The following is a 21,974-nucleotide window of genomic DNA, read 5'->3' on the forward strand; positions in this document are numbered from 1 at the left end:
TGGAAGCAAGTGGAGGAGGAGGGAGGTGTGGGGTTTTGGATCTGTGGGGAGGAAAGGAGGGGAAAGCCAGGATTTCTCCCTGCCTGTTTCTCTCCCTGAACTGAGGGGGCGGAGGAAGAAAGCACGGGTGGGGGGTAAAGAACTGGCCATACTGCAAAACACCACAATGCATAAAATGTGGGGAACGGCTCCCTACCACAAAAATATACAGCTACTTTCCTGCAGCTCATTTACAGCATTGTAGGGCAATCATGCATCATTAAAATTCAAATCAAGGCATAGGAAATGTCAACGGCACCCTGCTGACAATGCAGCGACACCAATGTGGAAACACAGGCAATATGGAGGGGCACTTAGTGGATACATCGCGAGTACGTTGCAGTGTGGAATCTGGAACACTTTGCCCAGCCTGCGGGGGGGGGGGGGCTCATATAAGGAAAACAGCCCTCTTGAATTGCTGCACCATCTTGGAAGGTGTGCACAGAGTGCTAGGTAGTGTAGCCCTTCCCAGTGCTTTCCTTCTAGAGCTCCTAAGAAAGGGCTCTGTGTCTCTGTTACGGGACTGAGTAAAGTCCTTTGAGCACTGAGAAAAGTGCAGTACCATGCAGAGGTTAGCACTGTGGAAAGTGCTAACCTCTGGAGAGAGATCTCAGGGAGAGGAGAGCTGGTCTTGTGGTAGCAAAGCATGACTTGTCCCCATAGCTAAGCAGGGTCTGCCCTGGTTACATCTGAATGGGAGACTTGATGTGTGAGCACTGCAAGATATTCCCCTCAGGGGATGGAGCCACTCTGGGAAGAGCAGAAGGTTTCAAGTTCCCTCCCTGGCTTCTCCAAGAAAGGGCTGAGAGAGATTCCTGCCTGCAACCTTGGAGAAGCCGCAGCTAGTCTGTGAAGACAATACTGAGCTAGATAGACCAATGGTCTGACTCAGTATATGGCAGTTTCCTATGTTCCTATGTTCCTAAAGTGGCTCTCACACTGAAAGGTGGGTTTTTTTTTTTGCCAAAGTGGGCCCTGCTTGAAAAATAGTGAAGGTCACTGCAGGACACAATACTGTTGAAGCACTATAAATATTTTAGAGGTGCTTAAAGACATCAGTATTCTAAACTGCCCTAGATTTTCCCCCTCCTCCCCCATCATACCCCACTTTAAGTATCTTGGCATCTCAGGGGAAATGATTATTTCCCACAACAAAATAATTTGCAGTAGAAAGCCTAAGACACAGCTGGGATGAAGGGTAACATGCCCCCAAGGATCCACATTAAGTAAGTATAGAGGTGGAATTTATTGTACATTGAAGTAAAACACCAAGCTCATTTGTAAAACCATGGCAATCTCTGCTTATGTGCATGGGTTAAACAAACAAACAAAAACAAACAAACAAACAAACATTTGAATAAACTCAGAAATGAATGAGATTTCACACCTTTGCTAAACTACAGCAGCATATTGCAGAGAAGTGTTAGTGACATGATGTAAAATATAATAATAAAGATGTAATAGAATAGATTAAAAAGCCATATGGAATTAATTTTCTTCTTATACACATGCAAATCCTTTGTCCTCAAATGACTTACACCTGTATTTACGCTTGCAATCACCTCAAATTGTACACTCAGCAGGTGATACATTGGAATAACTTGCTTAAAAGTCCCTTAGTTCCAGTTAAATCGGTGATTGCAACAGGACATGAAATGGGCAGTGGAGTATTTTCAAGTTAGATATGCATTTATCTATATTAATCACATGCCATAACCTTGTACTGCTAGGAGACTGGAATGTGAACAATAATATATATGAGTCTTAATAGACTGTTAGCACATCTCATGCTATATAACATGGAGCTGAAGATGCCATTCCTTTACATTCTCTCGCTGACCCTGTGCTGTTAAAGACCCAATCAGTTTATCTCAAAACTTTGTACATGACATGCATAGCAACTGGCATGCCATGGTTACAGGCATGATGTATGAGACTAATTTTTCTGTGATCTACTTATTCTGATCAGAGCATTTATTACAACTTTTTTTCCCCAAGGCAGAGGACTATATAGTTCTTCCCTTCTGCTCAAATGGTTAGCATTTCTGGTTAGAGATTTCTGGTTAGCTCACTCTATTTTCCCAGAGCACCTACCTAATATCCACATACCTTATGCCTGAGCTTTATGACCGACTGACTAGCAAGAAAATGACTTTTAAAAAGCTCTTCTTTTTGCAACATCATTTGCTTTGTCTAGCTCCTCCAATGGTCTCCACTAGGAATTTCTTTCAAACAGTTCACATCAACTGCATACATGTAACTGTATCCTAGTTCCACCTTTTAAAATATCTTTAACAAAAGGCATTGAATCACAGTTTTATCCACTAAAAATACTTCCCCAGAGTAGTATAAATAGCAATATGGCAAAATGACTACAAATATAGTCAGTTTATTTCTCTACGTGGAAGCAGCCTCTTTTGTCCCTTTGGGGTTTCTTTCCCACCAAGGAATGATGATATCACTTCATGCCATAAGAGGTCTATAAAACACAAAATGTTGAACTAAAACCAATAATGTTCACCTTGCAAAACTAAAAGAGCTCTGACAATACACTTGTACTTGTTCAGTTAATGTACATTTCTGTTTCAGGGTTTGTAGATACAATTCAATCAATTGTACATTTCTGTTTGTGGAATTGTAGATTAGATTTTCAAAGAATTTAAGGCTAACAGAAAAAGAATGTTAATATATTTTTGATAACCTGTCATTGTCCAAAGATCCTACATGAAGGATAGACAACTGAAGACCCAGGGGCTTAATGTGGCCTCTGCAAAGCATCAGATCCCAAGGATCCCTTCTCCGCTCTTACATCCCACAGTCCTTTTCCTTAACGGAGACCCAAAGAGCTCTTTAAGTCTCCCCTCTCTAGTCTGTACACACCAATGGTGGCTTTCCTCTTCTGTCCTTCAGTTGTTCATTCTTGTAAGCCAAGGCACAGACAAATGTCAAGGAGCAGTTGAGGGCAGAACTCCACAAATAAAAAGCATTATTGCAATTCAGCTGTTAATCTTGGGATTAGATTAGCCAGTTTCCTAAAACTTGGTTCACAGCAGACTAAGCAGTCGGCGTTGCTGGACTTTCAGCCCATTCCTAATTTAAAATATGACCCTTATTAAAAGGTAGTTGCTGATCAGGCTTCTCAAGTTTCAGATATTACAAATTTGAAGAGGTGCATGATAACTGGTATGTACAATTTAAAGGAGAACTAAAAGAATCTTGGTAAAATTAGCAAAATTGAAAGGCAGTTATATGCTTCTAAAATTTGTATTAATTCGGATTAAACCACGAAGATTGTAATTAATTTCATTTCGAATAAAAGAGCACTGATTGGCTCACATCCTGTGACACTCAATCTGCGGAGCACTGAGCACTTAAAAAAATAAGCAAGGTAATAATGATCAGATAGACAAGTGGCACTAACTTTTAAAAAAAGTTACTGAATGGACATTCAGTTCACTAGTGAATGTGTATCGTTCAGGTTACACAGGTTGGGTGGAGTGAGGCCACCTCATAGCTGAGGGATCTGCTAGGAGTTAGCTTTTTATATTACATCTGTCTTCACCCTAAAACTGCATTATCCCTACAAGTGTGGTACACTTGAGCTTTGGATAAAGCAGAGAGAATGACAGCTGGAATTGTTTCAATTGGTTTTTTTTAAAAAAAATGACACGTGCCCTAGATGTCCCACATTGCACAGATATAATCTGTTACAGGAGAGGTGTGCAGTAAAGCACAGAGCTTACAGGTCTGATGCACAATTCAAAAATGGAGGATCCATAGCACATGCTTTGCATGCACAAGATTGCCTGTGATCTCTCATTACAAAATGAGAGATCTCATAGGAACATAGGAAGCTGCCATACAATGAGTCAGACTATTGGTCTATCTAGCTCAGTATTGTCTTCACAGACTGGCAGTGGCTTCTCCAAGGTTGCAGGCAGGAGTCTCTCTCAGCCCTATCTAGGAGATGTTGCCAGGGAGGGAACTTGGAACCTTCTGCTCTTCCCAGAGCAGCTCCATCCCCTATGGGGAATATCTTAGAGTGCTCAGACATCAAGTCTCTCATTCATATGCAACCAGGACAGACCCTGCCTAGCTAAGGGGACAAGTCATGCTTGCTACCAGAAGACCAGCTCTCCTCTCCCAATGGAGTCTCCTCTCCTGACACTCTGGAAAGATGCTGCCACATAACAATGAGCTAAGCCAGTAAAAGGCATTTGTACATTTTCAAAGGTACCCAGCTTTGCAAATTGGCAGGTGCAAACGTTTAAGAAAAGGTGCTCAACCTTTCTCAAACTTAAAACCTCTAGGGTGCACTAGGCAAAGCCTCAGCTATTACTGGTTCATTTTTAACAAATCATATCCATGTCCGCAGTTTCAGACTGTGTTCCGGAAAACTCAGAGTGGGGATGGATGGGAGAGTTCCTTGGAAGTTTTTCAGAGATTCCTCAATGAGAAGATCAGCAAGGCAAAGTTCCCCAAAAGATGGCTTACCCACTTCTACTGATCTTTCCCAGCAATGTGCAGTCACAAAGGAATGTGTTTGGTCATCACTGTTTATTATTTCTATTGTGCTTAACGTACATCAAGCACTTCTTATTAATATTAATTTATTATTATTATTTTTAAACCAGGGTGTTCAGTCAATTTACTGTCATGATTTGTCACAACTCACTGTCATGTGGGATAACAGTGAGGCTTTAAGAAGCTTGGCAAACTCTCCATTTGAACTGAGTATGCAACTTAAACACCCGGTTTCTTAGTAAACAAGTGAATGTGGAAAGGGTTCCCAGAAGACAAGAAAATGAAAAACTATAGAACTAAAGCATCACCAATGACAGTTGTTACTATGCACAGTGCTGCAGTTGCTGTGTTTAATAGCACAGGATTTTAGAACAATGCACATTGGACTTGACTATGCCCAAGTGCACCTATGAGCACAACAGGATTATTTTAAATTGAGTCCATGCTAGATGGTCCACTGACCCTCTCAAGTGACTATTTGGAAGTTATGAGGAGCTGCAGCAGAAAGCGGGTATCTAGAATGTGGCCAGTGGCTTTTGATCCTGCCTCTTGAAGGTCAGTTTCTTGTACAGAGGCAAGACCCTTCATTCTCATGCGCTCCTGGCTGTTAACCAACATCAACCAAAGGGTGGTGGGGGGGAATATGCCAGAGGAGGAACTGCTGTCAAAAGTGCTTGATATACAAGGAAAAAATAATTTTCCTTATTGAAAGGCACCAGATAATCATAGCATGTAGTGCTTTACAATTTGAAAGGTTCTGATCACATAACCAAATATTTTTTTACTTAAGTCATTTTCTTAACTAAAAACTAGTGGCACATTTACATCAGAGGTGGCAAACTGATGTTTAGCTCCCCAAAATGTTTGACTGGCTCCTGATGGTCATAACCAAATGTTTGACCCATTTTTCTCTTGTAAGGAACATAGATATTCCAAATTTCATGTTACATGTCTCCTGTGGATTTTGCCTGCCCTAGCTATGAGCAGGTTCATAGGATTCATATTGGTGAACCCATTACTGTTGAATGCTGCTGCTGTTTTGGGGTCAATAAATTTTGACCTTTTGTCAGGAGGTTAGTTTGTGTGTCAGATACCCTTCAAGGCGCTGATTAATGTCTAGAGAACAGAGTGGTCCACAAGGATATATAAGTTAGCACCCCTCTGACATATTAATTCATGCATACTTTGATTGAATAAGGTCAATTTCTCCTAATTTGGAAAAAAAACCCAACTACGTTACTAATTTGATTTTGCTGCCAAATGAACTCCAAATCAAGTCATATATTTAAAACCTCCAAATTTTAACTCCAATTTAATGTTTTTAAAAATGTATTAAAACTATTGGCAATCCAAACACTGCACCAATGTGTTTTCTGTCATGCAATGGCGGAAGGGCCTTTAAAAAAATTATATTCCCTTCCCTCTGCAGTTACCTGTGTCTCCCAGAACCATGTACCTGAAGTACTCAAGAACACAGTTGCAAATCCTAGCTGTGAGGGAAAGGATGTTTTCCCCATTGAATGTCAGAAAATGCTGGTGCATTGGAGCAGTGTTAGTCTGGATGTCAGCCACTGTTTATATGACAGAACAGCAACTATCTGGGATCTGTAATGACCCCATCATTAATTTCTGTGGGATTTTACAGACGCATGCACTCACTAATTCTGAATGGTTAACACCTCCTAATTCTAACTGCCATATGCTTATACAGCTTTGGGGGCAATTAGGACCTCAAATGCATAATATGGTTAAATGTTTGCTTGTATGATTTAAATCTCTGATTAGGTTATTTTATGACTGTATGAATCAAGAAAATTTATATTCTCCACACATATACCACTTTATCCAAACAAATACAGAACACAATGTAACTGTACAATATATATATACACAGCAACAGATAACACTACTATTTTTTCCAGGGCTCAGAGTCAAAGCTGGACTTTGCTTTAATAAGTGGCACACCAATTACATGGGTTTCCCACAGACTTTGCTCCAAAGATGAGTAGAATGCATGAGAAACAAGGAAAATCTGTCATTTTGGTATCCATCAAAACTTTCTTCCATGTGAGGAAGTGGCTAATTTGTCATTTCACACTCAAAAACGCGTGAAAAGCAAAACAGGGGTGTGGGGTAGGGTATGTGTGTGAGAGCGAGCGGGTGTGCACTGCTAAGGAGGCAGTACTGCAGAAACAGCCTGCAAATCTTAAGATGAGATGCTGGTCTTCTGTGATCTCATTTCTGCAACTATAAACTAGCTTCAATGAAGCTCATAGACTGAGCCCCAGTAATAGCCTGGTGTAAATCAGGCTGGCATCAGAGCCAGATGCCAATTCAGTCAGGAAGACTGAATCTATCACACAGTAGAAAAGTAAAATTAAAAACATTTTACAAAGAATATTATTGTAAACTGCAAAGCTGTCCATCTCTAACTTGTGCGTTATTTACACATACACTTTGCTTTCATTTCATTTCAGCAAAAATATAAAACAAATTCCCTTAATGCATCACTGTCTCTAAAATATACAAGACCTCTGCAAAAAGAATACAAATTTAAGTAAAGAGCTGTTTCCACCACACATTAGGAAATTGTGTCCTTTATTTTCCTTGGTGGATTGAGTTTTGGTTTTGTATCAAATAAGGAAATGCTAAGCAGCAAAGAAGTAACAGAGGGGAGATGAGACATGTTTGTCGGGGGGAATCTTTAGAGACAAACATAAGAGGTGCTGGCAGAAATCCCATGACTTACTAATAGGATATGTGTGTGTACCTCCTGCATGCTTCTTAGATATTTTACTCCTGAGTATCTTTGCTGGCAGTTCCAATTTGAGTCAATATGTCATCTCAGCAGATGGCCTTCAAACTGGTTGCTACTTACACCCTAATGAATAAAGCACTACATTGCTTCCTATAAAGCTATGATTACTTTTGCTTTTTATGACTAAACATGACTGCCTAATTTAGGGTATGATCCAGTCTGTCCATGATGGTCAGGAAATGTGAATGTGCAGCTGAGCACACTGGGGCCCTGCATGCTCACTGTCTGCTGGGGACATTCCATGGTGGATGGAAGTTCTTCTTGGGGATCTCAGCTTACCAAGCTGCATCATTTGGCCTTGGAGGAAACAGGAAGGAGCCAGGTATTTCAGATGTGTAAAGTCCTTTACAGTCCTGGAAGCAGTGCCAGGCCTGTTGCAGAAGTATGCACTGGTTGTAATAATGGCACACTGTGTGGATGGCAGGGGGTAGGTTTCCATTTATGCAGCTGGGGGCAGGATGCATGTACCGCAGGCACTTCATGCTCAGCTTCTGCGATCCATTTCTATATGGTGATGCCTTCATGTACAGGCTGAGTCTTGCCCAGGGACAGGATGGTGGTGGTGAGGGGAAAGGGCTCTGCTGGGAGACTGGTCAGCTATTTGACTCTCTGTGTTAGCTAAACATCATCCATGAAGTTACATATAAGCCTAATGGGTGACTGCTCTTTGTTTTGTCTGCCTGATGGACTATCCTTTAGCTTTCATTCTTAATATTCCTTTATACACCAATATATCCAGCCTGCTTTCAAATGCAGACAGGTCTATTGTGGAACCAAGCAGTTGTTCAATAAGCCCAGGGAATATAGTTTTAAAGGAAAAGAACAGAACAGCCATCTGATTCATTAGATAAATTAATGCTTCAGAACCTGAGCTGCAAATAAAATTATCACAGTTCATGTCTGAGAATGACTGAATAGTGCACAGCTCCTAAAGAAATTTCCCAACTGCTAGTATATTCTGCCATGGGGTCTCATATACATTAAATGACAATGCATTGTCTGGTCCCTTGACAAGCAATATCAACAGGAAGGGCCCATCAAATCTAACAAAAGTATTTCCATTTGCATAACATGTCCTTTCCTTAAATAAAATGCACAAACTATGTAGACACGGGTTGAGTGTGTTGGTTGGCAGTTTGGTGGTGCCTGCGGTTCCGTTTCTTCTTGATCTCTTGGACGTGTTTCCACTTTTGTCCACCTTTGTTACGCTGCCGCTTCTTTTCCCGGTACCACATCTGCTCACAGTACTCATCCAAGCTGAAACTGGGACTGCTGAGAAGCTGGATGTAATCTTTGTATCTCAGTCGTGACTCAGCTAACAAATCCCTCGCCTGCCCCTCATCATCTTCTGTCTTCTGAGTACTTTCCATCTGCCCGTTCTCTATGACATTTAAATTTAACTTCACAATGGTTTGTACAAATGTGTGTTCCTGCGCTTTGCAATAATAAGCCCCTGTGTCTTTTCTCTGCAAGCTGCGGATCAAGAGTCCATATTCCGTTTTGATGATTCTTTCATCTGGTTTCAGCTGTTGGATAGGGGGAAAAAGAATGCTGAAAAGCTTACACAAAAATGTTTTAATGTTTAGTTTAATAATCATATATTGTGGTGAATGTCCAAGGTGGAAAGGGAATAAGTGACACTGGTCTCTCTCTCTCTCTCTCTCTCTCTCTCTCTCTCTCTCTCTCTCTCTCTCTCATTATTATTCCATCACTGTGCATGGTCCTTGTTACAGTCTATAAACCAACACAAGACGGAGCCTATGAAGTCCAATAAATGTTACACAGGGCATCTAAGGGAACCAAGCAACATTTCACATGGCTGGCACCTTGTTGAAACCAGGTCACTTTGCCTATGTGTGCAGAATTAGCACTTCAGGTGGCCAGGGTATGGACACTGTGTGGGCTTATACATATTTAGCAGCTGAGAGTCATGGGAGGGGTTGTAGCTCAGTGACAGAGCACATGCTTTGCATAGAGGAGGTCCCAGATTCAATCCCTGGCATCTCCGAATAGGAAAAGGTCCCCGTGGGAAACCCTGAATGACAATGACTCCTCGGTGTAGACAATACTGATCTAGCAAGGCCAATAGTCTGATCAGTATAAGGCAGCTTACTATGCTGCAGTTTAAATGTGAAACAGACCACATTTTCCTCAGACAGCCAGTGCTACATAAGCCCTATTCACATATTACATTCAGCACTTGTACAACTTGTACAATGTACACAGGTACAGTTATTCACATGTTATTTAACACAGATACAGCAGTACACTTCTTATCTGTACCATGTATTTCAGTGCCCTGTCCACTTTTAAAATGAATGCAGGTACAGTCATTCACACAAAAACATGTACATGTCTACAGACATCTGTACATTCAGACAAGATAATATCTGAATGTCTACAGACATCTGTACATTCAGACAAGATGATATCTGAATAGGGCTATATAAATTAAAAGAAAAGTGAACATGGAATGAACATTTATATGTTCCAGTATAGCTGTCATGGTTCCTGATCTCATGATTGCAAAGAAGAGGAAAAGAAAGGGGATATGTAGCATCATAAGCTTTTTTTTTTTTAAAGAAATGATATTCTAAAAGCATGCTGTAGATTTATACTGTACTCCTGTATCTTTCATTTGTGTTCAGTCAAGGGAAAAATAGTATTTTCTGTACCACAGCTTTCATATATTTTAATAACTGAGTGATTAAACAGTTTGTCTTCAAGTCTGCTAATAACACCGAATATGCAATATAAGAACTTCTTTTTACAGATTTTGTAATCGATGTAGTGCAGTAAATGTTTCCTGATGTGGATGCCAGTATTTGATTTTCAGTCATTTTAATGTTCAAGTAATAATTACAGTGGTTGCATGACAAAAGTATCAACATTAGAGTAATTGGCAATGAATAAAGAGAAGGATGAAACACCACAGTCTAATCACAGATGTTTCAACTGCACAGTCCCATTAAGCCTGGCGGTCCTGATCCAGAGAACTGAAGACTTCTGTAGTGATAGTCAGGCTTGAGGGAGCACTAGGCCTCAATTACAGTAACTGCTTGGAGGGTGGGCCTCTCCAAATAAGTAAGAAAGCCTAGGGGAATCAAATCCAGAGTGAGGGGCAGGGTTTACTGGACAATATAGCCTAAAGAGAAGTAGGGAAAGTTGTGTTATAGTCCAGTTCTTCCCTGGAGACCTCTGAGTGATGTCTGATCAGCAACTGCTGTAGAACAAAGGGGGTCTAACAGCCTTGGACTGGCAATCCAAGAGCACTGGTGCAGTGGCAAAACTGCCGCCCTGTAACCAGAAGGTTACAAGTTCGATCCTGACCAGGGGCTCAAGGTTGACTCAGCCTTCCATCCTTCCGAGGTCGTTAAATGAGTACCCAGAATGTTGGGGGCAATATGCTAAATCATTGTAAACCGCTTAGAGAGCTTCGGCTATAGAGTGGTATATAAATGTAAGTGCTATTGCTATTGCTATTGCTAATCAACTGAGAGTTCCTTACCAGGAAGTAAGTAGGAAGGATGAGGACCAGTTCAGCTAGATGCATCAGGGAATTTATTTTTAAGTGCTTGGATCTGACTGCATAGTTCTTGTAGTTCCTGGAGAAGGGTTTTACTTGAACGGAAGCAGCAATTGTTGATGCCTCTATAGTTTTCCTTAGCGTTGAATCATTAATAAATCCTTGTTGTTAAAGCGTGTCACTTGTTATTGGATCCTGCCCTAGTCACATGCTCCTAAAGGCATAAGACTGTTTAAGATTTTCTTGTAGGGATGGGCTTTCCACTTTACTCTCCCAGTATTTGCCTTTGGAAGGGTGAATCTGCTCCTGGCAGCCTACCCAGGACTCCTCACAGCTAGAGGACGGATTTTGTATTCATTACAGCTTCTATTATTTTATCGTCACAATGTCTATTATTTGATTGTTACAACTTTGATCGTTACATCTATTATTTATTTAAAACATGTCTACTTCATCTCTTGCAAAAGTAACCTGAAGCAGTTTACAATGCTCCCCCAACCCAAGGCAATAGCACCACAAAACCAAATCATTAAAAACACACACCCAACAATCCAGTAGCAGAAATAAAACATCACAAACACAGCAGGAACAAAGAATCCCATTCATCACAGATTACACAGTCTACTAAATATATGTTTAAGAAGCCTTGGCTAGCTGTCTGTAACTGTAAAGTGAGAGAGCCATATGGACTTCCATTGGGAGGGCATACCACAAAGGTATACCATCACAGGAAAAAAACCCTCTGCTTCTAGAAATCAGTGGAGCTTCAACTACAGAATACAGAGCAGGGCCTCAAATACTAAACAGCATGTAGAGGGCACACAGAGAAGAAGATAATAACCAACAACTCAAATTGAGCTCAGAAACAGGCAGCCCAAAAACCTGGAACATTCTGTTTCAGTCAATATTGTGGCCACTGAAGTTTTTGGATGCTTTTCAAGGGCACATACAGTGCATTACAGTAGTCAAGTTAGAAAGTCATGAATGGCCTTGAAGGTTTTCTCTGGAAAGGATACAGCTGATGCAGCAGCCTAAGTTGATGAAAGGCATTCCTAGTCTCTGTCACCACCTGAGCTTCTAAAGCAGGCCTGCTCAACTTTGGCTCTCCTGCAGAAGTTGGCCTAGAACTCCCATAAGCTACTGGCCACTGTAGCTAGGGATTATGGGAGTTGTAGTCCAAAAACACCTGGGGGGCCAAAGTTGAGCAGGCCTGCTCTAAAGGCATTGCCTGATCAGCAAGAACTCCCAAGCTGTGAACCTGGTCCTTCAGAGGAAGACAGGTGTTAAATGTAGTCCTTTGCTTCTCTAGTAGTTGCTGAGAATAAGGGAGTGAGCTGAGCCTCATCAGCACACTTATGATTCCTCAGAAAATTTCTGAAGACTACACTCAGAGGCTTCACTATTAGGCAGATGTTGAAAAGCATGGAGGAAAGATGGATCCCTGTTGTATTCCATAAACCAATGGTCATCAGATACAATGGTAGTTACTCAACGACCTCTTCTGGACCTTGTCTTCCAGGAACAACCAAAGTGACTGGAAGAGCAGATCACCTAATATGTCTTTCCCCTTCCTTTTACCTAGTTTGTCAAATTCCCATAGTCATATCTTCTTCACCCCTGCACTCCATTTGATGGTGCCAATACCCATGCTTTCATTTGGAGAGGAGAGCTGGTCTTGTGGTAGCAAGCATGACTTGTCCCCTTAGCTAAGCAGGGTCTGCCTTGGTTGCATATGAATGGGAGACTAAGTGTGAGCACTGTAAGATATTCCCCTCAGGGGATGAAGCCGCTCTGGGAAGAGCAGAAGGTTTCAGGTTCCCTCTCTGGCTTCTCCAAGATAGGACTGAGAGAGATTCCTGCCTGCAACCTTGAAGAAGCTGCTGCCAGTCTGTGGAGACAATACTGAGCTAGATAGATCAATGGTCTGACTCAGTATATGGCAGCTTCCTATGTTCCTATGTTCAGGAGAGCCAGCGTGGTGTAGTGGTAAGAGTGCTGGACTAGGACCGGGGAGACCCGAGTTCAAATCCCCATTCAGCCATGAGACTAGCTGGGTGACTCTGGGCCAGTCACTTCTCTCTCAGCCTAAGCTACTTCACAGGGTTGTTGTGAGGAGAAACACAAGTATGTAGTACACCGCTCTGGGCTCCCTGGAGGAAGAGCAGGGTATAAATATAATAAATAAATAAATAAATAGATAGATAGATAGATAGATAGCTATCCACCCACAGCCTCAATCACATCACCCTATAGACAACCACCTACTCCACCGCCACCCATCCAGCACCTGAGACAATGAGAGAAAAATAATAGCTCTAAATATTTCATAGATGCTAAAGCCCTCTATAGTTCCAGATTCCTCCCTCTTTTTATTTGAAAAGTAAACATCCACGTTTTATCCACACTGAAAGTTCCATCAGATTAAAAAACTTGGTTACCATCTGTCAGGTTGGGAGCCTCCTTGGGCAAATGAAACGAGGTTCATGAAGAACACTCTGAGGCAACACACACACTGAGCTTCCAGTACACGGAGGTTCCCCATTGAAGCCCCCAAGACCCTGGTGCACAGGCCAATGCTTGGGACCTAGATTTCTTGCATTTTCAATAGGCTACATGATCGTTACATAATTGACTTGTTCACCCGACTGCCGGCAGGGTAGGAGAAGTGGCCATCCTGGGTAGGAGAGCTGCGTGTGCTCCTGATTGGCAGCCATGTGAACTCCAAACATTACGCCAGGGAGTGAGATTGTGTGTGAGGTGGAAGCTGGGTAGGATGAGTGCACACGATCCAGATTCCATCCCCAGCATTTTACAGAAGCAGAAGGAAAAGCCATCCTAACCAGGCTGCTGCCTTGCACCTTGCTGACAGTTGTGTGAATGAGCCTAGTGCTTTTCTGTAATGTTCAAAGAGTTTCCCAGGCATTATCTTAGAACAGATCAGTATTATTATCTCCATATAATGCAGATGGAGGGCTGAGATCCTGGCTTGACTAAGGTTACCTATTGAGAGCTAATGTAATGGCTCTAGTGAGATTTAAATCAGGCATTTCCTGGCTCACAGCTTACACCCTCACAAGGCCTTTTCAGAAGCTGTTCCTTTTGAAGTGCAGATGCTGTCAATAGAAACTGTCACACAGAAGACAGCATTGTGTTCTACTGCCACACTGAGGCCTATGTGGTGAAAAGCAGTGAGGGAGAGTGGTTCAGCCTTATTAAGTAACACACACAAATATGTATGCAATCTCAGCACCATGCTTACTGTACAATTGAGCTATTCAAAACTGTAGTGTGATAGTGAAAGCTGTACATCCTTTTAAAGAGAAAGGGAGAGTGGGAAAGCTGGAAAACGTCCCAAATGACACATGTCTCTTTCTAGCAAACTTCAGAAGGAAAAGATTCAGGAGGCATGGAGATGGCTAAATTAAATTGATTCACAGTGGGTAGGCTAGACAGTGTTTCTTTATGTGAAAAATATGTGGGTAATTCCCCCTCTCCCTCAACAGTATACATGCACGCAGAGCCTGCTAGTTACCCTGCAAACCGAACCACATTTTGAGACAGATATGTGCAGCTGTCTGTGTGCCACCCTGCCGACCCATCGACTGCATAGTAGACCACAAGACAGCTGTTGGAAAAGGATGTATGATCAAGTAACTAGAACATAAGGCTGACAGTCAGGGACTGCTAACAGGAATTAATTTTGTCCTGCCATTCACTTACAACATGACTTGAGGCAATGGGATCCAGATCTCCAAGAATGCTAACAAATAGTCACAATCCAGTTGAAAGGAGAGCTGTGTACCTGCTTAGCCGTTTGTCTTTCCTACTGAAACCAGTAAAACAGTAGTGCTTAAGTTCTGGCTTGGTCTTACCCAAACATGTACCGAAAGGAAAGCTAGACTTTAATTAAAGTGATTTTTAAAATAACCTACCAAAGTGTTATTTATCTGTCAAAAATTGTGAGCACTCTTTTTATCGGGGCTTAAATCTGTTCAAACCATTATAATTTGTTCTGGTCACTCTGTACTTTGGCCAGCTGCTACTCACAGTTGGCAGTCACTTCCCTTTTCTGAATATACATGTAGATGTCTTATTCTGGATCAGACCACTAGTCCATCTAAGCCTCTATTATTTGCCCGGACTGAGAGCAGTTCTCCAGGCTTTCTCATAGGAGTCTTTTCAAGAATGACAGGACATGTCAGAAATTAAATTTGGTCTTTTTGCATGCAAAATTCTCTCTTATGTTGCCATTACTACGTTTTTATATAAAGAGAGGTCCCAAACTGCCCTTCTCCGGTCCTTTGCTTTCATAAATCTGAGGTGTGATCTATACATCTTCACAAAATTAGGCAGTAGAGTCCTGAGGTGGTAGGATTGACAGAATCACTTCAGCTTGCAGGACACTCACATTTTTAATGCTTCCCTAAAGAGATCTTTGTGGAACTAACTTCATATTAGTCTGTTGCAACAAACACAAAGAGTCTTGTTGCACCTTAAAGACTAACAAATGTATTGTGGCCTATGTTTTATGGACTACAGCCCACTTTATCAAATGCATGAAATATTATCTAGTCCATGAAAGTTATATATATGAACATGCATCTGATGTAATAGGCTCTAGTCAACAAAAGCATGCTACCATTAATTTGTTCCCTAAAGAAACAATGAGGCGGGTCTTACGATCCATGAGACTCGCTTTCTCTAAAACTGTGGGGAGAGCGGGCTAAGCCTGCTCTCTCTGCAGAAGACCGGGCAGGCAGCCCTGGGCAGCCGGATCGGCCACACACACAGTTGCCGGCTCCGTGACGGAGCCGGCGGGGTCTGGGGATCTTGGGGGCCGCGCAGCCCCTGGAAGCCCCAGTATGCCCTGCGTGAGCGCGCAGGGCATACTGGGGAGACACCCGGAGCCAGGAGGCGGCTTTTCGCCTCCTGGTCGGGGGTCTACTCGTGAGTAGCCACAGCGTGGAGCTGCACCGTGGCTACTCACAAGCAGCCCAGGTTTGCGGAGTGCTTGCTCCGCAAACCCGGGCTAAGGGCAGGAGTTCTCGAGCATGTTACCCACTCTATAACCACCGGGCTCGCAGCCGAGCCCGGTTGTTCTGACGATCGACAAAAATTGGGCTAGGCTTTCCTAGCCTGATTTTTGTGATCGTCAGAATAGCCCCAATAACTAAGCAAACCAAAGAGAAGGTTTTCAGATAGCCTGTCAGATAGCTTTGTTTATTTCAGGAAACATTCTAAAATGGCACAGTCCAGAATTCTGTCACCTCAGTCTACCATTATTAGGCCAGGAGAAAGCAACCTTGGCTCTCCAGAAGTTGTTGAACTACAACTCCCGTCATCAAACTTATTGTGGCTGCAGTAATGGGGGTGGGGGTGGTTAGGTTCCTGGAGGCTGGGGAACCACGGTAAAGATGGGCAAAAACAAGCCCTACCTTGCTCTATGGGCCTCCAGCTATCCAGCAATGCCTCCAGAAGTCCAAAATATTTCATGGTTTTTCACGGGAAAAACAGTTTTTAAAAAAATGAAATAAGCCACAGAATGTCTCCCTTTTACAAAATGGTGGCCTGAAATGACCTCTGAGATCATTTTTTGCTATCTCCAAACTGCAGCTACATGAAAATTGACCATTTGTTTTCCATATATGCCAAGTTTGGGTGTCAATTACCTGACCATGGATACGTGAGACCACAGATATTGGGTCTGTGGATAATGAGGTTTGTCTGTATTATCTCCATATTGCAGAGGCTGTGAAGTGTTGACTTATCTAAGGTCACCCAGTGAATTCAGGGCCTGGGTGAAATTTCCGTTAGGAACTCTCTGGCTCACAGATAAACTCTAACATGCTATATTAGCTCTTTAGTTTTTTAAAATCACTATTATTACCATCAGCCAACAGTTACACAGAATTCTTCCTCAGACTGCTTATTAAAAAATAAATGTAGAAATAACTTTCAGAAGAGTAGTTACAGGGAGGACAAGGTATTAATGCTGTTTGATGAGTTCTATGAATTAGGTAATTTCAGCTTAATTTCCAGCTTTGCAAATGGCATTTTTTGCAATGACATTTTTTGTTTACTTGTGTTTTCTGCCTCAAAAGAGACCTGCAAGTTCCAATTAGTACTAGAGCCTGATTTGGATAACAGCTAATTACTGCATTTCCAAAGGGAGAATCTTCAGTGCTTCTCTGTCCAGTATTGCTTCTCATTAAGTGAGGCCTTTTGCACAAGGTACAGTTCTAAACTTAATTAGCCCACAATTATTATCTTAAAACTGAAGCAAAGTACAGAGCAGACTTTGTCCTTTGCTATAGAATCCTTTTAAAATTATCCACTAATGGCATTTACTAGGAGTATATGTGGAAGCCCAGGCTTCAGAACCCATTGAGAACCGCTGGGATACGCATGGATCCCAGTGGGTGGTGCTTCAGTGCTGAACCCAGCGCTGAAGCCCAGCTGTTAGCCCTTAACCTGGCTCCCAGGATTGTGTGTTAGCGCGAGCTGCTGGCAGCTTGAACTGACACAGAGACGGGCACCTAGAGTGCCTGTTTCCTGGGGAAATCACCTAGTGCACTGTGCTTGGCGTGTGGTCCAATGTGGGATTCATGGAGGCTGGTACAATTAGTCCCAGCTCCTGTTTACCTGTGTTGCCGGGAACAGCACAGACAGTAATCTCGGCTGTTCCTGGCAATGCTGGCCATGTGGGCGTGCGGCTTGAGTGCCACAGGGGCCTGAGCGGTCATCTGGGGGAAGGTAAGTTAAACCCTGCCTTTCCCCCTGCTTGCCCGTGTGAATGGCCCCATGGACTAACATGATTTTGCCATACCCACATCTGTCTCCATGGCTACTATGCAGCATGAATGAACAGTGTGGTGCTATCCATGCTACTTTTTCCAGCTCTAAAGGATTGGGATAGGAACTTGGAATTAGTGCTGCAACAGTGAGAGGAAAGGGGGAGTGGTGGTTTACCTGAGAAAATCTTTGCCCAGGTAAACAAGTTGTTTACCTGGACAACATCACTACCCACAATAGGATAGAAGGAAAACAGTAAGATATGAAGCACAGGGGCACATTTAAATAAATCTAGAAACATGCTGATAAAAATGTACAGTATTAACTGAATACTAGCCGACCCTGCACAGAGCATCTGTGTGCTCTTTGGGGCCGGCAGTTATCTCTCCTCCCCCCTTCTGCCCCAGTCTTTGCTTCCGGCCCCAGCTGCCTCTCCTCCTCACTGCCACTTCTGCCCCCCCTCACTTTATTTCCCCCTCTCCTGGGCCTTGCTTCTGCGGCCGGGCCTGCCGCCTCTGGCCTCCACAGCCGGGCCGCCACCGTGGCAACCAATCATCCTGGGTGCGCCTCAGTCAATCAGGCGCATCCGCCGCCCAGCCAATCAGCTGGGCGCTGGGATGCACATTCCAAGGCACACCCAGGAGAATTATATATATAGATAGCCTGCTCAGCCAGATCCAAGGGTCTGTGGCAGTTGTGAAGGGACATGAAGCTCTATCCACCCACAGACAATGTCATTCTCTTCAATGGGGGAAATTATTTGCTTGCACAATAGGGAATATTTACTGAATGCAGAGAACATTTCCTGCTGGTACTACCCCATCACTGGTGCATAGGAGTCAGTGTGGAGAGAACACAAATGGGGGCACACAAAAATGTTGACTACAGAAAGTGCCAGTCACATCTAGCATGGCAGTTATATTCTTATGTTCTGTAACCATTTTCACAAAAGTTTCTAATTCCCAAAGCTCTGGTTCAAGGCAATATAGGAAGTACTCTCATAAATGACAACTAGCTTACCCAAAATGCATCAAGTTTTTTCTAAATAAACAAGAGCCACAAATGACAACTAGATACTATGGAGACCATTGCCAAATCAAATGAGCTCTCAAATAAATGTGTAGATGGAGAACATCTTCCTTATCACTGCCATATTTTGTCGTTCCATTCCAGGACCAAAGGTTGAGTAATAGTACCAAACTGAATATCACTCAACTTTTTAAAAATGGACTTACCAACTGGATTTTACTTACTTTGCTTCACTTGCATCTGCCACTCTGTATTCATGGAGGGCAAAGGAAAAGCTGGAATTCCTAAGCTGTCATTTAAAGCCTATGGTTTGTTACATCATCTGGAAACATACATGGCAGTTTGGCAAAGCTCTCATCCCAGGGGCTCTGGGGCTGGGGCCAGGGCCAAAACTAAAGCAAGGGAGTCTAGTATTTTTTAAAGCTATAAGAGAAATGGTCTTTCTCTTGAAAGAAATTTGCAGAAAAACAGACTCTTTTCTAACTCTGATAACCATACTACGCAGCAGAGAGGAATTAAGTGAGGAATAAATAAATAGATGAGTATAGGATGCTGGAAACATCAGCACATTAAAGCTTTATGAACAAATGACGTAATGTGTGTTATTAATATTAATTCAGCTTTTTCGCTCACTTTCTGTCCCTCTCCTTCCCCCACCCAGTTTCTACATCTAACCAGTGACTAATTATCAAAGCACAGGAACAAACATGCTCATTTGCGTGAGCAATTCTAAAACAAGAGTGCCAGGCAATTGACTCATGACCCTTTAAAAAAAGCTTCAAACTGCAGGGAGCTGTACTCCCGCTGGTGACAGAATGACCTGGTGACAGCTCCTGTACCACCGGAGATCCTGTCTCTTCCCCACACCCTCTTCTGACTGGAAGTGGGATTCCAAAGCATGACCTTAAAGGTGAAGAACAGGAGACATCCTGCTGGGCCAAATGCCTGCTAACCTAATCTGGATTTTGCCCTCTCCTTCCCCTCAGGAAACTGTATTGCATGTCATGAGGAACAGCACATAACCCTCTATTTCTGGAGTGACGTTTCAAAGATCTGCTAAAACATTACAGCTATGGCAACAGTCAAACTAATCACATCCCAGGCACAGAGCACCACTTGCTAAGCATGGCATCATCTTCCCAAAATATTGTGTAACTAACTTTTAAAATAAGCATTTAAAAAAGCAGTATGTTCCTTTCTTTGGACAAAGGCACAAATAAAGAAGAGGAAAATAGCTTTATAGATTAATGGGAAGAAGTACAGCTGTAACTGAGATATTGACTGAGCAAAGAGTAAGTGGCATGACAAAACCAGTTCTACTATTCCCATGTAACACTGTCTGTACTGCACTATAATAATTCATATTGATCTTCTTACACAGGTTTCTGGAACATAAAATTTACTACACTCAGCTACACTTCTATCTCACCCTTCCTCCAAAGAGCTTAGGGTGAAAGAACAATATTTCCCACCCCATTTTATCATCACAACAACCCTGTGAGATAGGTAAATGTGAGAAATAATGACTGGCCCAAGGCCACCCTATGAACTTTATGGCCGAGTTGGAATTTGAACCTGGGTCTCATTGTTCCTAGTCCAATACTACAGTAAACCACCTTCTCTCATAAGAACAGTCCTGCTGAATCAGGCCAAAGGCCTATCTAGTCTAACATCCTGTTTCACACAGTGGTCCACCAGATGCCTCTGGGAAGCCCACAGGCAAGAGGTGAGGGCATGCCCTCTCTTCTGCTATTACTCCGCTGCAATTGGTATTTAGAGGCACTTTGCCTCTTAGGCTGGAGGTGGCGTGTAGCCCTCAGACTAGTAGTCATTGATAGACCTATCTAAGCCATCTAGGCTGTTCGCTATCACCACATCTTGTGGCAGGTAATTCCATAGGTTGATTATGCATTATGTGAAAAAGTACTTCCTTCTGTCAGTTCTAAATTTCTTGGCAATCAGTTTCGTGGGATGACCCCTGGTTCTAGTGTTATGAGAGAGAGAGAAATTCTCTATCAACTTTCTCCACATTATGCATTATTTATATCTATCTTCTCAGTCATTTCTCCTCAGTTCTCAGAAGGAACCAGGAGAGTGATGAGAGAAGATGGGGAGCAGGCTTTATGAGCACCAGCAATGAAGTCTTGCTGTCTCATGGCCAACAGCCCGCCTGAAGAATCCTCTCATGGAAGGACATCTGCAGATCCTTCAGAGACAAGACTGCAGGAATCTTGATTTTTTCCCTGGAGTTTGGGGTGAGTTCAAAGGGGAAGGAAGCCAGGGCTTTTTGGCTTTGGAAAGGCTAAGCCGGGGAACCGTGTGTGTGTTAGCCTGCTTTAGATTATTTTATTTTGGTGCTATGTAAATCCTTACAACTGATCTATTGTGTTTTATTTGTAATGTAACCTTCTAAGTAACCCTAGCCTGAGCCCTTTTTATCCAACCAGGGCTCTGTAGAAGTCCCTGTAAAGGGACTTTTAATGGTTCCTTGAAACTGGGGGTGCCTTTTGAATTATTCTTGCAAATGGGTAACTACAATTTTTAAAGCGTGCCACTCCAAATATCAGCTGGGGTGTTCTTTAGAAGTAATCTTGTAAAGTACTGAGTATTTCTTCTTACCTGTAACTCAAAGCTGAGAGAACGTTAGACTGAAGCAGTGTGTAGTATTTTGAATAAAGTTTTTCTCTTTGTGTTCTTTATATTTCACCTTCCTCTGAGTGGATTTTTAATTCAGGAAAAAGGGGTTTTACTCTGGTACAGATGCTTCAATGTTAATTGTTCAGCAGCCTACCAAGTTTGCTCTTCACGTGTAGATTGCATGTGGAAGGCTTTCTGTATTTTTCCATTGGTTTTCTGTATTTTTCCATCCCCTTAGGGGAATATCTTACAGTGCTCACGTGTAGTCTCCCATTCAAATGCAACCAGGGCATACCCTGCTTAGCAAAGGGGACAATTCATGTTCACTACCACAAGATCAGCTCTCCTCACTTGTTTGGATACAACTCTATAAATCTATCTTTCTTTCTAATTGTTATTCTGCCCTTTCCCCAAAGAAATCCAGTGTACATTGACTTCTCCCCATTCCATAATCACAACTCTTGGGATAAATTAGCCTAAAAGACAGTTACTGGCTCAGAGATATCCACTGAGGGGCTAACTAAACATCATGGTCAAACATATGTAACTGAAACATGAATTTTGAACCCTGAGGACAAAAAAGCAGTGTGGGGTGCTTTGGAGCAAAGA

The 21,974-nt window shown here is 42.5% G+C and overlaps 1 protein-coding gene across 7 annotated transcripts in view; it reads right to left on the reverse strand.

Annotated features, from left to right (window-relative positions):
• Positions 1-21,974, reverse strand: part of SEMA3D (semaphorin 3D) — a 413,180-nt gene that overhangs the window by 81,921 nt on the left and 309,285 nt on the right. For 3 of the 7 annotated variants that reach the window (XM_053254946.1, XM_053254945.1, XM_053254944.1), the window contains exon 18: positions 1,267-8,907. The exons of the other annotated variants lie outside the window; for them this stretch is intronic. In XM_053254946.1, coding sequence (XP_053110921.1) covers positions 8,482-8,907 — 426 coding nt within the window. In that variant the 3' untranslated portion in view covers positions 1,267-8,481. Of the gene's footprint in view, positions 1-1,266; positions 8,908-21,974 lie in introns of those variants that run through there. 7 annotated transcript variants of the gene reach the window in all.

The sequence above is a fragment of the Hemicordylus capensis genome, chromosome 5, assembly GCF_027244095.1.
Source record: "Hemicordylus capensis ecotype Gifberg chromosome 5, rHemCap1.1.pri, whole genome shotgun sequence".
NCBI classification, from domain to species: domain Eukaryota; kingdom Metazoa; phylum Chordata; class Lepidosauria; order Squamata; family Cordylidae; genus Hemicordylus; species Hemicordylus capensis.